The 17797-nt window shown below is 37.8% G+C and overlaps 1 protein-coding gene across 1 annotated transcript in view; it reads right to left on the reverse strand.

Moving 5' to 3' along the window:
* The window catches only part of ctnnbip1 (catenin, beta interacting protein 1), a 22700-nt gene extending 5293 nt beyond the window's left edge, over positions 1-17407 (reverse strand). The window contains 3 exon segments of the mRNA XM_030138919.1: positions 14089-14179; positions 17297-17329; positions 17331-17407. Coding sequence (XP_029994779.1) covers positions 14089-14179; positions 17297-17329; positions 17331-17393 — 187 coding nt within the window. The 5' untranslated portion in view covers positions 17394-17407.
* Positions 17408-17797: the final 390 nt, after the last annotated feature.

Here is a 17797-nt window from a genome sequence, read left to right on the forward strand (position 1 = left end):
TACTACATTAGACTTCTAATAAATCCCCTATTATTTTGGGATGGAGAAAGCTAACACTGGAGCACATTCCACTTGACTTTTTGACATGCTTGGCACATTCTAAGATTGACATATTCGACCGCATTTGGAAACCCTTCTTGGACTACACTGATGGAAATGTGTCCTCAATTCTGTCTCGGGCTTTCGTCTGTTCTTAAATGGACTCTTATTACATTATACAGATATGTATATATATATATATATATATATATATATATATATATATATATATATTTATACATAATTTTTTTTTTGTTTAGTTTATTTCGAATATGCAACAAGACAAAGTAACCTGACTTAGTCCTTAGAAATAAAACAGGTAGTAAGTCATGGGAAAAAAAAAACAAAAATAAAACTTATACATATACACGACTTCAATTGCACATTTGAAAAGGTGGGAGGAAGAATAACTTTTTTAATCCCACCCCTTCTCCACACAACAGTCTATCCTTTAGCTTCCTATCAGCGTAATATATGAAAAGTCAAGATATGAATGTGATGGGAATCTGTCTCTATGCTGACTGTAAGGCTCTATTTTTGTTTTGACAGTGACGCTGAGCTGTTCTGTTTTGAAAAATGAAAATTTAATAAATATATTCTTAAAAAAAAAAACTCAAACAGCCAAATAACTATGACAATATATAACTGTGGGGAAAAGGGTTGAATGTCAATCATCTGTGGCTTTTAGCAGACATCAGATACAGTGCCTAGAGTTCAGACTTTATCTTTAGAATGAGGAAAAACAAGTGTTTGAGCGCAGGCTTTATTTTTAGCATCACTGTGTGCATTATGTTCACAACAAGGCTATTTAGAAGCTCTGGATTCACACTGTTCCACTGCTTTTGTGATTACAGGCATCCATGACCGTGTCCGAATGTTGTTTGTGTAACTGGAGTCCTCAGCATATTTTGGGAGCATTCAGGCCTGTATTTGGAGCTTTCCACTTGTCACCCCAAACTAATTTTAGTGCAAAGTGTGAAGAGGGCTGTGCTTTCAGGAGGGCAGTGCATCTTGTAAATCCTGTCATCTGTGACTTTTGAGCTGAGAGTGAATACAGCGGACGGCAGTGGAAATCCTTTTGGTGCATGCAGCAGAATGTATTTATTCCTGATTCCCTGGTGGTGAAGCCGACACCTGCCGTCACAGAGGCCTGATGGGAGATACTGTAACGCATCGAGTGACCTGCTGACAGCGGTGTCCTGCTCTGCAATGATAACGCACAGATCTGAGGCTCCAAAGCACTCTGGGTAAATAATCCAAGATCCCAGATGATGATATTAAACTAATCAAACGTTGGTAAAAATCTACAAGTTTGAAGGACAAGACTTATCTAATTTCATTGTATTTCTTCCCTTCTTTCTCTTTTATGAAGATAATAAAGGCCGGTGATGATTAGAGTTGAATCTGGGCTGAGTCAACTCCTAGATCTGCCAGAAACACACTGAGACTTAGTCATCTGGCTTTTGTTGAACAAGGAATCGTTCATTAGTCCTCTGCCAACTGTGATTCATCACATCTTTTGGTCCTGCCCACACCTGCTTAGACAGCGCTTTGACAAATATTTCACTTCTACATGATTATGATGAAATAAAACTCCGTATAAATAAAACCGTACCGAAACATGAACCTGACTCAAGAACCGCGACACGTACCGAACCATGGATAACATATACCGTTGCATCCCGAAAAAGAGTAGTTTTTTTTTTTTCATTTCCAGATCATTACGTGGTCACATCACCCAGTCTTACTTCTGATAAATCCAACTGCTTCTTCACACTTCACGTATGTCTCCTTTTTTGGCAAATTCTCATTTTCATTTAAGCAAATCAGTCTGTTGAGTCTCCAGACAAGGAGTTAAACCCCTTTCTGCTAAATTAAGAGGAAATAAAAAAAAATCTCTCTGTCTTTCTTGGCAGCTGAGTGAAACGCATTTGCCTCTAGATAACACAAGTAAATTAAATGTGAAGTATGAAATCACAAAGCATATACGGTGGCAATTCTTGTCTCCACAAACCATTAATAATTAAAACTCCACGCAGACCCTACAGAAAGGTTGATCATGTAACGAGACAAGAAACATCTGACAGGCTACGATCACATAAAATCATTAACACTAAGTTCCACACCTTTACAGACAGTCGAGAACACTTTCTAGCGGCGTGTCGAATACGCCTGCTATAAAAAGCTGTGCTTTGCCACAGCCCTCAAGTGCTTGTTAGATTTAATTATTGTGGAGATATGAAAGTAGGCCAGGGACTGCGAGCTTCCTCATGTATTTGGCACAAAGGGCGGACCCTCCTCATCAGACGGCAAAGACCCTCCAAACACTTTTGAGTTTTCATGCGTCTATCTCTATAGGCAGGATAATTGGGATGTTTGGGGGCTGCAGTCGGGCCTGTGTACGCCTGATACAATCAAGACTTTTGGGGGAAGGGGGGGTGGCTTTTAATATGAATTTCCCCTTCCCATGGGAGCTCATCGGCCTACCAAATGAGGTTACGACAAACAACAAGCCCCAAAAACTGGAGACAGAGTGATTAAAAAATACTGACAGAGACACGCTGTTAGGCTTCAACTAACAACATAAATCTCATCTGCTCTGAGACGGCACAAGGCAGATAATAATGCTCTGACAAGAAATAGTTATGTAACGCTGCATGATAGCGACTCGACCAGTATTGCCGAATAACTTCAGTTCAAGGTGAAGTTGTGACCATTTGTCTCAATAAATGTCACTCTAAAATTTTTGCGTCCATGTGCTGGGGTTCAGATGAAGGACGCTGTGCAACTTGAGCCGAATGACCAGCACAAACGCTCTCAAAATATATCAGCACGACTAAGTGCATGATGGGAAGTGGGCTATATCTGTTTTACTTTGTAGAGAGTCATACCGGGACCTCGCCCTGCCACAAACAGAGGCTGTAGCCAACACGATGGAAATGGTCAAGTCCCACAAAGCTGTTGCCTAGCGACAGATAAAGATCAGACTGCATCACTGGACGACTGCTGCTGCTGCTGGTTTGTTTCACTGCAGCTCTGTGTCCGGCTCCACTCTGGCCCCTCCCTCCACCGTGCACTGATCCGTCCTAACCCGACACGATGAGGGGAAAGGAGAGAATGCTCCGGATGGTGGATTACATAAATGGCAGCAACAACAGACATGTCATCCGATTTGTTCTCCATAAATACTCTCACTTAGGAACAGCCCTCATTTATTATCAGTATTGTCTTTCTAGGAAAAACACTAATGTAAACAAAGAAGATACATGTTCATTTCTCATTCTCTTTACTTCAGATACAAGAAAATACAGGAAATGTGTACACAGCCTTAAAAGAGACATCCAATACTGAACTAAAAGTGTTTTAAAGCTCAAAGTCATGTTTTTTTTAAACTCTGACCCCATGACAAGAGGCAGCACAAACAATTAGAAACATCTGACATGTGTTGAATGAAACCTGGTATAAAACATCGGAAAATTGATGACATGAATCTCATATTGTCTGAACAGAAGCGTCAAAGACATGTTAAGCACAAAAGGAGGTCACACTAAATATGACCACTTTGGTTTATAGAAGCGTTTTTTTTCCCCTGAAACTTTTGTTTTTCCTGCTGTACATACTTCACATATATCAGATTGGATCTAAATACCGAGACAAATGCATATGTGTGGACATTAGAACGTCACTAAAACAACAAACAGAATGTTGAACTGAGACTTTTACACAGCGCTGTTTATATACCTATACATTATATTTCATCATATATGTATTTTCCCACTTCGTGCTTCCTAGACCTGACCAACTGAATCAACATCGGATCATAACACTGACCCCACAAGGTTATACTGGCAGCACTAAGCATGATGGGTAATCACTTCATCCATGTTCCATCACTCTGGAACAGGGTCAATCTGGACTCATCAGACCACACACATGACCTTTTTCCATTCAAACACAGTCCAATCTTTATGCTTTCTGCAAACTGATGGTTGTTTAAGAAATGAGAAGCTACACAGAATATCAGTTAAAGGGTTAAAGAATGTGTTGCACATTAATCACTGCAGTAAATATCCAATGGAAAGATCTGAACAATTTTTTTCCCAGGCTGTATATATTGATATCACTTTATTCTAATCACGCAGGCTTAAAGAGGATTGAAATGTTAACACTGGTAAATGGGATATAATATGAATTGGAACCACATGAAACAAGACATTATGCTGAATGCAGTTACGGTGTTTGAGTGTTTCTAGAAGCATGTGATACAAAAAACACAAGTAAAATGTGTATTAAAAAAATTATTACAGAAACATTATAAGCTTTAAATATGCATCATTATATTGCTTCCTGCTGCTTAACTACCTCTACAACTACAAACTACAGCTTTGGTTTACTGCTGACTGATAAATTGTGTTTTTATCATGTGCAATTAACACCCCACAAAACAATTCGTGACTTGTAATGAATAAGAAAAGATAATTTTATTTACACATCATACATTCACAGCTATCTGTCAGCTACCCTCAGATTCACCGATATCAAATGTGAGGTTAGTTAATTAATTTTAAGTCATTGTCAGCATAAAACTGGATTTTAAGACAAAAATTCCTTCAAGGACCAGACAAGCAATCCATCAAATGAGCAAACAGTAAATCACCATTTGCAAAAACAGTATTTAAATGTGAATTTTCTTGCTGCCTTCCCTTCATTTTTCATTTCAACAAAATCATGGGCAGCAGGTCTGACTTCAACACTATAAATCAATATGTGGTTGTACAAAGGTAAACATGAAGCATAAAAGGCAGAATGTTCTCAAAGCGTAGAAAACTTCAGAGCGTAGAAAGGTGCAGGCTGAAAATGCAGAGCGGCAGGCATGTGATGAATTTAGTGTTGGAGTGATGGAGTACAGAGTTATTAGTCGGTGCAGCGACATCATTCGAGGTCACAATCTGTGCAGGGTCAGCTGAGAGGATAAAGACACGGGATCCCCCTCATGACACAACAGCGGGGGGGGGGGGGGGGGGGTTAAGAGGCACGACACACGACATGGGCGTGTGTGTGGTCCAGCTCAACGTGTTGACAACAACAAACACAGGTGGCCGACATTTACACAACCTCTGCATTTAGCATCAAGTCTCTCAAAGTCACAAGTGTCTCTGCAAAGACAGGCCATTCTAACACATAGTTTTTGTAGATTTAAGGTTCTTTTAACATAGAATATGTTCATTTTTTAGGTGTTTAACTTGTTACATTCCCACCTAATTTGTGTTCATTTTCACCTATTTACCAAGTTCCAAAGCTTTGAAAAGTAATAATCTATAGTTTTTTAGTATTTGGCTAAAATATCACCTGAACTACATCAGGTTAAGTTTAGCTGCAACAGTTTTTTTCTCCTTTCATTTGTTTTTACCCATTTATGAACAGAAATATAATTAATCATGTAATGGACTAAAAATGTGACCTCATGACCAAACAGGGAGGAAGTCCTGTTAGTTTTGATCGCTATCCAGATGATTCTGTCACTAATTATGATTTGGTGCTCTTACTAACTCACTGCGGAGAATATAAGCTTTCTTTTTTTTTTTAACCTTCTGTTTGTTTTTTTTCACATAGAAAAACAAAGATCATGGTTCCGTTGTTTGATCTAAAAGTCAAACAAATAAACAAACAACATGCGGAACAAGCCCCCCTCCCCTGGCACACATCCCCTCCAGATTACAGGAAAGACAAAAATAAATAAATAAATACACAGTAAATAAATACAAAATAGAAGTGCAAACTTTCCACTTTAAATGTAACCAATAAATAAATAAATAAAATAATAATAATAGTAATGATAAATCAAAACTGCTAAGCCACACCAATATAAGCTTTCTAATCAGCTATAACATGCCTATATTGACAAAGGTTTTATTGTAGAAACTGGTGACAGGATCACCAGTGATCTGGTGGGAATGGAGAGGATGACAGTAGTGATGGCAGGTATTGTTTATCCATGTGAATATTATGGATTTCTCTGAGATTTTTAATGACTTTACACTGCCGTTTTTGCTAGGAGTCCCAGAAAAATCAAACTTCTACAATATTTAAAACGTATCCAAGTATTTGAGATAAACAACTAAATTAAGCCAAGGATAAAACTTGCTTCCAAACACTTCTATTATAATTTCCAGTGAATTTGTGTTGAAACACAAATGTTATAAAATCAAAGTGAATAACACATGCAAATAAATGATTTTTGATTCCTGAGAGAACACCAAGTTTCAGCAACAGTTTGTTCTCACAAAGTACCAACAGCGCTACTTCTGAAGTTTAATAAGATTAGAGATTAAAGCATTTTTTCTCTCTCCCTTTTAATGGAACTTAATGAAACTGACATTTGACGGAGCACACAGAAACTCATAAGGCAGCAGATTTTAGTAGATTTTGCCCAGAACTAAAGATGAGTTTGGTGTCGATTAACGCTGACTTTAGCAGAAACTACCCTTAAAAAAGTGTCTACGTATACAACCACATACCTTCTGATGTATCTCAGATTTAGACAATATACTTGAGGAAGAAATTAAGCTTATGCATTTTAATACACTGAGTCAGGAACATTATAAATTGGAGTCTCTGGCTCTGTTAGATGCTGCAGTAAGAAAAAGAGCAATGTAGGAATCAATACTCTGCCCAGAAGCTAAACAAAGGTAAACCATTCCGCTGTCACATAGCCTTTCCTTCAGAAGACAGGTTTAAGGACTGCCAGGTTGTAACGAAGACAAAAAGAAACAAGATAGTGTATTGATCGCTCTAGGCTGCTCTAATATCTGAAACAAGAGAGGCCATATTTTTGAGGGAAGAGAAGGGACCGACAAAGATTGGAATATCACACTCTTTCGGCGTAATTAGCACTCCAGCTCGCCTCCAGGCCCCCTGATGACACCTGCTCCGATCACCCACTGCAGCGTGCCGCAACAACACCCAAGCCCACAGGGAAGCCTCGCTTTCCTGGGACAGCTGGGGTTGCTATGGAAACGCCTCCCTGTCTCTCCTCTTTTGTTCAGGCTTCTCAGACATCCTTCTGGGAGGAGTAAACTTTACTTGTCAAATCGGACGGCATAACAAGTCCTCAGATTGTTGGATTTATGTTTGGATGTGACAAAGCGCATTGTCCGACATGACAGGATGTGGAGAGTGATGAATTAGAGAGTTAAGGAAGAGCCGTCTGATTATAAAGGAAAACCAAGTGAATTCTTCACATTGTGCTGCTCATTATCATACCACGCCATTGTTCCTTCGTTCACTTTTACAGACTGTTATTACCGGGTATTATTACCATGTACACAGTAGGATACACTGTCTGAAATACAGCCTGATTTAATGAGTTCATACTTGTTTCCACTCGTGATAATATTTAAACACAGTACACACAAAAGCACGTAGCAAGAAAATAAAACCCTCCCTTCAGCTCCAGAGCCATTGGCACAGAGTTAGCCTGATTAAAATTGCAAAACAAAATTCTGTATTTGCATGTATGGTAATAAGCCAATTAAATCTATCTGAAATGTAAATCCAGTGACCCATAGACTTTAAAGAAATATGAGTGGCAGCCCCCAAGATTCTTGAACTTCTTACGAGGAAAATAGGGAATAACATTCAAAAGCTAACCAGAATGTGAGGAAATTTATTCAGAACGTCATTTCTGATCCGTCTGATCAGACGTAAACGAACAGAACCTGATACTGTATAAAGGTGTTAAAATATGCTGGATGAATTAGACAGCAGCACTAGCAAATGAGCTACACTGACAATGACAATGATATGATCTAATTGTCCAATTAGCTTCGGTGTGGTTCTGCAGTCAGTTTTCTATTTAACATTAATTTAAAAACAGTCTGGCCTTGAGTTGAAGCTGTGGGTATTCTGAGTGTATCCTCACTTTGCCATCACACACTGTGTCCTCAGTGCCCTATGAGGACGCCGGCATTTGACTGTTAAAACCATAAAGCTGAAGCCCCTTGAGGACACCGGTATGAGACCGTCTGCATCGACATGTTGAAAAAAACATATACAGTACTGTGCAAAAGTCTAGGCCACCTTAAGCTTTGTTGTTTTTGCAGGGTTGAAATGAGCGTACATGTTTAATTCTCATTCACTTTTCTTTATATACAACAAGGAAATATGTGCACAGCCTTAAACAACAAAGAAAAAACTAAACTGAGTGGGTTGTGAAAGGTTAAATTCGCTGTTTATTGTGACCCCTGACCCCATGACAAGAAGTAGCACAAACAATTAGAAACATCTGACGTGTTGAATAAAACCTGGTATAAAACATCAGAAAAATTATGATGACCTACAATCTCCGCCTACAACAACACATGGGTGTAAAGTTTTGGAAAAAATGGGACTTTTTCATTCAATCTGTGGGCAGTAAACAGTATGTAAATGTCTGAATGTACGTGTGACAATTTCTTTCTTTGTTTTGTGCCTTATACGAAAACAAATAAAAAAATAAAGTATTAAAAAAAAAGTACATAAAGTCAAGGTCTGATGGAAAAAATAGCAGTTTTGAAAAAGTCTGGAATTTCTATTTAGATAAAGAGCAAATACCCTGTATCAGTAGTTCTTGTAGTACTTTCGTAGCATATGTATATTTAATATTTCATCTTGTAGCTTTCGCACATTGCTTACATTTTTCGATATTTTATACAGTCCTTTTGCACTAATTGTTTTTGCTGCTAAACAAATTTTCATTGTTCCTGTGGTGGTGACAATAAAGATCTGTTCTGTTCTATTAAAAAACAAAAAAAATTTCTGAAAATTAACACAATAAATCTCATAGGCTTCGCTCACACTGGAGGCAAATGTGGCCTAAATCTGATTTTTTTTACCCATATGTGACCTGTATCCCAATGTGTTAAAGACAGTTTGAACAACACAAATCCGATTTTTTCAAATCCGACCCAGGCCACTTTCATATGTGGTGCAAAATCTGATATGTATCTGATATTTTACAATGCGATTTCAGTTTGAACGGCCAGGTCACATTTATCCAACCTTTTACGTACTTGAAATGAGACAAACATCACAATTCTGCGTCCCAGGAGGAGGAGCTGCAGGAAAAACATATTTATTTTCCATAAACACAGTGCGTGCCTGCGTGGTCACATATTACATCAGGACCTCTTTTGCACATGTGGGTCACTTCAAGGTTGCATTCAGTTCATACTCAAAACTGATAGAAGTCGCATTTAATGTGGAATATGAATGAGCACACACAAAAAAAATCAGATTTCACCAAAAAATCCGAATTGTGCATTACGACCTGCTGTCTGAATAAACGAGCTAAAAACATGTTATGTGCAAAAAGAGGTCACACTAAATAGTATCAATTTGGTTTATAGAAGCTGTATTTTCCCTTAAACATCAGTTTTTACTGTTGTACATACTTCACATCAGATTGGATCTCATTAAATACAGACACATAGAAAGCATATGTGGAATTAGAACTTTACTAAAGCAACAAACCTATAATGTTGGCTCGGGACTTTTGCACAATATGTATGCATCTCCTCTGTTTGAGAGAATCAAAGGTTGAAATAAAGCCACAAATGTGAATATATTTCATGAATAATGTATATTGTAAAAAGCAGGACAAAGAAATCAATGAGCTTTTAACTTAGTGAATTAAAAAGCTGAGAGGGGTGAATCATCCACTCTAGCCTTTAACGCTGCTATCTGAACCGTAATGACAGAAAAGTGTTATATTACAGCCAATACCAAAACAATCGTACACCACTTCTATTATAAGCATCAGTAGGGGAGCAGGTTAGGATCTGAAACTGCTTTTGTCGAAACACAAGGGAGATTAGTTTCCAGCACTCAAACTAGATAGACTAGAATTTTCAATCCAGCAGAAACTAAATGAACCTTTTTCTTTAAATTGCTCTCTTCACAGTTGGATTATATTGGTTGGACTGCTTGAACTGGAAAAAAAAAATCAGCTGCAGAGATCGACAAGATGAGTAAGAGGTCTGAAGGCAGTAGGTTCACTAATGATACACGGTCAGACAGAGATGAACAACCCTGGCCTGGAAAACTGCTGGCTGTTCACAGGAGGACTGAGTGTGGATGCTGAACTGTCTGATGGGTGGTTCGGTCAAACACTGCTGAGAAGCTGTTTGCTGCAGCACACGGAGAAGAAAGAGGGGTATTGTGCAGTGTAAGTCACAGCAAAATGAGAAAAGGCTGAACTGCAGATAGGGCTGCTTGATATGACGATATATATCACGTGACAACAGAAAAACATCTGTATCTTTATCACTTCTTAATGGTTACCAGCACATTGGGATTGGGCAGAATATCAATGCATTCTCCACTATTAAAAACACGATATGTTATCTACATGCTATACACCAACCGCATTTTATCAGAACAGAATGTCACAGCTCTCTCTGTCACTGTTAGTGTGTATCGCTGTGGCAGTTTTCACCACTTTCCCACACTTGAGCTTCTCCCAATGATAACTGATAAGTCGGTCAACAATGGAAGAAGACTGAGCCAAAGGCAAAGATTTAATTCCTAAAGAGAATGTAAATGGGTCATTTGGAAATGGTTATGTTTCAGGCTCATGTTCCTGTGGACAAAATGTTTTTCTTATGAAATCATTATAAAATGCACTTTATTTATTAATTTGTTTTCTTTTTATTTAAGCAACTGACTTTTGATAATTTAAAAAAAATCTATTCTGTGTGCACAATTGTTATATTCATTACCCTAAAATGCCATCCAGATACAGTGTTAGATACTTAGTATTGAGACATATAGTATGATGGGTTTTTAGTGTTACTAATTAAGGCAGGTTTTATAAAGTGGTCAAAAAGAGATGTTCATTTTCTGTCCATCCATTTACTATTTTTAAGCCAGAAAATTGGGTTTTCATTTCAAATCACACATCTAAAAGTACTTATTATTCCCTGCAAAATGAGGTATGATTCATCTTTCTACCATAAATAGCTGTGAAAGGGCAAACAAAAATGTAGTAAGGCTGTCCATTCGTTACCGCTTGGAGCCCCAACATACAAATAAACCTATTTACAACAAGTTGAAATTATGTGGAAGTGATGCAGATGATTTGGCATCAAATGACCTCAAACACTTGTACTTTTCAATACATGAATAATCGTGAATAATGAATTGGTCAAAACAGTTCACTAATATTTATTTGGGGTAGGAGATTTAATTTTTTCTTCACAGAGATGTGGAACTAATGTTTGTGGTACCTGTGTGCCACATACGTTAGGACTAAACAAGTGCTTTAAAATATTGGTATGTTTGTGGTTCAATGATTGGCCAGTTTTTTAAATAACTGATATGTTTTGGATGGACGACACAGACTTAAATAGGCTTAATTATGTGACTCCAGAAACCAACTGAAAGGCCCATCCTCAGTCTCTCTGTAACTTGGTCGGTGCCATAAAAGCATTGAGGTTGAATATAAAGCTTGAGCATTTCCCGCCGACTGTGTAGATGCTGTCATTTGAAGTGTGTGAGTGGTGTCAACTTGTATTTACACCATGTGTTGCTCTTGCTTTCAATGTAGCTGTCAAAGAAAAAATTTCTGGATGTTGTCTGGTGGCAGCAGAGCATGAAGGCTTTGTGAGAGCAGACGCACTCAGAGTAGACAAATCATCTCTGTATTGTACAGTTTGATGGAAATGGTTATTGTCCTGGGATATAAAACACTGCTAGAAAATAAAAACTGAATAAAGCATCAACACACACAGATCAGGTTTAATGCCTCTACTCCTACAATTCCAGGCATTTTAAGATAGTCAAAACCTACATTTCTGATGCTTAGATGCATCACAAATCCTCCTTTTTTCATTAATATTTATCATTATTGGATGTTTTTCCATGTGAGCTAGAAGACTACACTTAATGAGTTTTAAATTTTTACTTACATGTCAGGCTTATAGTTACTGTATACAGAAAATAACTAGATTCATAATTCAGATTTTGAGATTTTTGTCACATTTCACAGCTTTAACCACAGAAAAAAAGGCTACTTCTCCCTTTAAAGAGGGGAACTGTACGGTTTATAAAGAGAAAAACGAATTCAAGCTGCAATCAAATATTCATGAATAGGATTCCAACAATTGTCTGTATTTTATTTATTTAAGCGCTGAATACATTTTTACAGCTGAACAACACTGTATTTCCACATTGTTAATATGTCGTTTGAAGTCTGTGCTAAAATTCTAATGATATTTTAAGGCACAATGACTGTGCACGTTGCCAGGTATTAAAATGTTCCCTTTCATCCTTTTTTTTTTTTTTTAAATAATTTCCTCGTCTAAATGAGATCAAACAGTGGACTTCCCTCTTGATGCAACTGAACTCCTTCACACCACCTCAAATGATCCTGAATGTGCTGAAACCTACAAACTGCTGTCCTTCAGTGCAGGGCCGCATATTTAAGAGTGATTAACTCCCAGCTATCTCCGCGATGCCTAATCACAGCTTTTTAGACGCGATGCGGACCAGAAATAATTTATTGGCACACTGAGGAGGTGGCAGGCTGCCAAATGACACTAAATGTGTCTGTTTTTGTGATGTATAATGCATACTCGGAGTCATGCTCATCCATAATTGATGAAGCTCTTCCTAGCGGTATTGACACTGCACAGGGATGGAGCTATGTATCTACTAAAGGGCACGAAGACACAGAACGAGGGCATACAGCACGATCTGGCAGCTCGTCTGTAGTTGTTAAACCAGACAGAAAACATCTATCATAAATTAATGGCTTATGAAAACGTGTGGTAAAATCCCATCTGGAAAGCTGTGATACCATACCTCCCATCTGACGCAATGTTCTACTCTTCTTGATCCTATTGATATAGAAACTGCCCTGTGATATTGCAATGTACACTGTCTGTGATGCAATGACCCTGACTCAAATTTTAATGATGCATTCCACTTCTCAGACAGAGGCTGAGTTTATAAAATTCGATTATTTTAACACCTGGACAAAAAAAAAAAAAAAACGTCACAGGAGGATAAAACAAAGTCAGCACGCCTTTGACTTCAGCACCTTAATTCCATTGACAATTATAAAGCTAATCCTTCTGCAACATAAAATCAGATGTTTATCCAGTCGAACAAAGCCGGTGGTTTCTGTTCAGGGTAAGGACACAGTCAAGGAGACAGAATGCTTCATTGTAGGTAAGTGTCGCAGGCAATTTCCCTGACTTTAAGCTCCCCTGAGGGCTGGATTATCATTTGGGACAAAGCGAGACCTGAGCTCCAGCAGGACAACCACAGGAAGACGGCAGGGCTCTGATGTCTCAACTGTGTTTGGACGGAGCCTGGAAAGCAGCTGATAAATCCACAAAAATAAGCCATCATGTGAAACAATTCGCTGCTGTTTTCTCAGGGAACTGCAGTGCCTCGGCCTCAGTATTCTGTTTAATCTAGCACCCTCTTGTGGTCTATATAAGTCACCCTACAGAGGAGGTAAGACAAGCTTAAGGGTGTCCTCTGGTGGTCTGAATGAGTACTGAAACCAGCTAGCACATGAACGGTGACTTGCTTTTAACATGTTCAGTCACATGTGGATATAAGCGTCTCTAAACCAGCGACTCGTGAAAAGGAACGGTGAAACTAGCAATGCACTCACACAGCAGATGAGTCACACGGTTCCAGTCAGCCTCAGTGTTTGCTCTGTGACTAATCTCAGCACTGGTGGGCTGCTGAGTTAGCCTCAGTGCACAGTCAGGGAATCCGCTAAGCCTGCTGGGTACGCACTCCAGAGGACTGATGTATGTGGAGGGATTTTCCCTTATGTTTACTCTGGGCACAGCAGCACTTCTGCAACATGTGAATGTGGCATTTAGAGGCTGGTGTGTGTTTCATATCGACCCACTGTCATAACCACTTTCTAAACGAACACTTTTGTTACATATTTCAATTGGAAATCTTGATCGACCCACATCACAATGAAACACAATTAAATGCAAATGGATGCACTTAAAGTTTGTGTGTGTGGGTGTGTCACAGCCTTACCCTGGTCTATGTTGTGCTGTGGTAGCTGGCTCATCTGACTGTGGACCACACCTGCGTAATTCCGGAGAAAAGCCTCTTCACTCGGCGTGAGCTGAAGCACAGAGTAACATTACAGGTTATCAAACTAACAAAGCAAAATACAACAATCAAAACGTGATCAAGCTATTAAGATGATGACAGATAACTCTTAGTTGTGTTCTGGTGCACATAACCTCAAATGTAGCTCAGTGAAGACCAACCAGTCTTCAATCAATTCACATCGATCCATAACTCATAACATTTTGATGCTCAATTTAAAACAAGAATTTATTCACTGAAATCTACAGTGTATAAAAACAAATTTATATCGTAGCAATAAAGGTGAGAATCAATGCCACACACATTAACTGCTGACTGCTTTGTGTGAAAGTACATCTCCTTCCAATTCTGCTGCTAATTATTATTTCTGAGATGCCAAAGTACAAAATGAAGCGTACCCATTTTCTGGTTTGTGTTTTGTACTGCTGCCAATGACATTCAGCCAAATGAGAGACAGAAATATAACCTATTTTGGTTTTCCATATCACAATGTAGGCATTTTTTTTTTTATATCTATGCAATGGGTCTTGTTTGTCTGTCAGAATTCCACAAGGTCGAACCCATTTCATCAACGGAACAAAACCAGAAAGGCTGGAATTATTTTATTTTCTTTAATAATAGAGGGTGGTTTAAGACCAGGCTAACTTAGGTCTAAAACCTTTTATTGCTAAGGTAACAGCTACTTGAAAAAAATCAGTGGCACCAACTCACAAAAAGGTATTTTTTTGTTTAACACTATTGTGGAAGAAGTGGATCGGTGGACTGTTGGCTTTAGTGGATGTCTGTACTCTCTGAATCTCCTTCAACAAGCAATACATTTAAGGTGAATTATACATTTGAAGGTCTTTTTCATTTTCAATGTCTTCGCATAACAAAAAGACAAGGTGACATAATAAATGTATTCACTTCTATGGCCTCAAAATGTAGCTGAAGGTCAAAAGTGGCATTTAAGACAAGAATCCTGATAGAATGTGAGCTGAACACAAAATACCACTGTCCTGATGTCTTTGCAGACTTTATTACTTGGAACTAGAAGGACGTTCTGACAGAATAGACCTCTGCCAAGGACAACCAGACACTTCTGTGATTCCAGATATATCATAGAGGAGTGTTTTTTCTCCTTTCTGTCAGTTAGTGCTATTGGTCAATGCCACAATGGGAAACGGAGGTCGTACAGTGTAATTTTCACTCAGCCTCGGGGCAGAGTGGTTATCATTGTAGACTGAAAATAAGGAATAATTTATTTCTGTCAAACTCTCCAACCTGCATCACACTTATCCAAGATCAAAAGGCTGGGGCCAATTTCATAAAGATGTTTTATTCTGGTGTTAAAGTAGACTCTTTCTGATCATATTGGTCTAATGCAAGCAAAGTCTGAGTGGTATTTTGCTTTTTTAAATGGAATTATGCATTTTAAAACATTTCCTTGTGCTCTACATAAATTGTAAATGCTATACTTGGGTCTGAATTCTGCATTAATTAAACTCCACAGGTCCATCTTCAACCCTATTTCTGAGTAATGACACCAGAAAGGGCATTTTGAGCGCTGGCTCTTTAAATGCAAATGACCCCACTCCCTCCAGGTTGTTGACCGTGCTGCTCTGTCCCATTCAGCCACTTGTGTTCGTTAATACAAGCAACAACTGAACATTTTAGGCAATCGGCTCAAAGTTTGGACATATTTTCAGTATGGACTACAACTACTGCTGCTCACAAACAATTAAGGCATACTCGGAGAAATGTTTGTCAGAAGTCTTGACCTTATATGTGCAAATGTTGCGACATAACTAGCTGTAAAACGTAACACATTTTTGCCACAATGAATATAAAGATAGCTTTGTAGCACCTGGAGGGTACAAATTCAAACTTTTTAACTGTTATGGTCCCCAAATATAAAATAAACGTACCAAAGACAAAAAAATGTGGGTTTAGCAAAATATGCCCCCTTTAAATCTATAATGTTTGCAACCCTAACACCAGATTAACTTAGAACTAATGTGTTTTTACTATGGTAAGGCAAAAAGAAAAAGATAATATGAACCACAAATTGTGGTTTATGATATTAGGAAACAAAACATTTTTAAAAAGCACTGTAAAATACAGATTAAGCAATAACGAAACTATCAAGTATTTACTCATTAACTATCTTCAGCCCAACTGTAACGTTATCATAAGTGCAAGTTCTGCAACATTAAGCTGTATCAATATTATTATCTTCTAAAAAATGTCTTAAATACAGTACCTATAGTTTGGCAGTCATATATATATATATATATATATATATATATATATATATATATATATATATATAGATAGATAGATAGATAGATAGATAGATAGATAGATATAGATATATAGATATAGAGTCCCTATTAAAGTTCCCCCTGAAAGTAAAAGTTTTCTGTGGTATAATTTTGACTTAAATACATACCATGATGGATACCTGTCACTTTTTGTTTTGGTTTGGTTTCTCTGCTTGCCTTCCTGTTTACTTTGATTGTAAAGAAATAATATTCTTGACTCACATACTTATGTGTTGTATTTTGTTATATGAGCTATTGTGCAAACATAATGTTCGACCTCAGTGTACTAGTGATGTTGCACAAGCATATATTACATAAACCAGTCTAGCATCTTTGTAATTTTAATTTTACCAAATGTTTTTTTTTTGTTTGTTTACCATGTGTAAAGTTGTCATAAAACTTGAATAAATAAAAGTTAAATTAAAAAAAAAAGTTTTCTGCTTACATGAAATGAGTGGAGTGGTGACATGGTCAAACAGGTTTTTGGTTTAATTATTCAGAACTCAGAGGAAACAAGCCCCTCTTAAAATAGTCAAGAATAAACATCTTTTGGCATCTATTTATAGTCTGTCAGAGGAAACCAGCCCCTTGAGTGTCATCAACCAATCAAAAACAGCTGTACGTGTTAGTGAGACCGGAAACCTACCACAGTACAGACATTTATAACTGACAGACCCATTAGGCTGAATAAAACAGGTGAAGTAGTTTCAGTGTAATCCTGCTAACACACAGCTGTTCTACATGGCTAGAAAAAAATGGACAGACAATGTTTGGGATACAATCATCCAAACATATACATCATGACCAGTTTGAGGAACTGTACGTACATTTGATCCCATTTTCTTTAGCATGAGAAGGACCCCGCACTTTCTGTTGGATATACATGTCTTCAGGAGACTTCCCTGGGGCCTCCTCGCGGTTCATCCCCCCTGCTCCTGTGGCTCTGGACACACAAACAAATACACATTACACAAAGGTCTGTGAAAATCAGGGCAACACAAACACAAACACATTCACATTATTAGTTGAAGTGGATGTTGTTTTGTCAGCCACACTAGACTGTTAAAGAACTGCAGAAGCAATAAATTTAAAAAAGCAACAAAAAATTAATACATGAAATAATATGAAAATGACTAGACTGCCCAAATGATGAAAAGAAAGTTAACCTAATATTGTACAATGTTTGAAAAAAAAAAAAGGTAGTCAAGAATGATAAGAGGATCTCCGATTATGACACTGTACATTTTGGGGATACCCATTAATCATTTAAACAACCTGTCAACCTTTTTCAGTTCCATTAGATCTAGACCAGTGTTAGAATATCTGAT

Source organism: Sphaeramia orbicularis, chromosome 7 (genome assembly GCF_902148855.1).
Source record: "Sphaeramia orbicularis chromosome 7, fSphaOr1.1, whole genome shotgun sequence".
NCBI lineage: Eukaryota > Metazoa > Chordata > Actinopteri > Kurtiformes > Apogonidae > Sphaeramia > Sphaeramia orbicularis.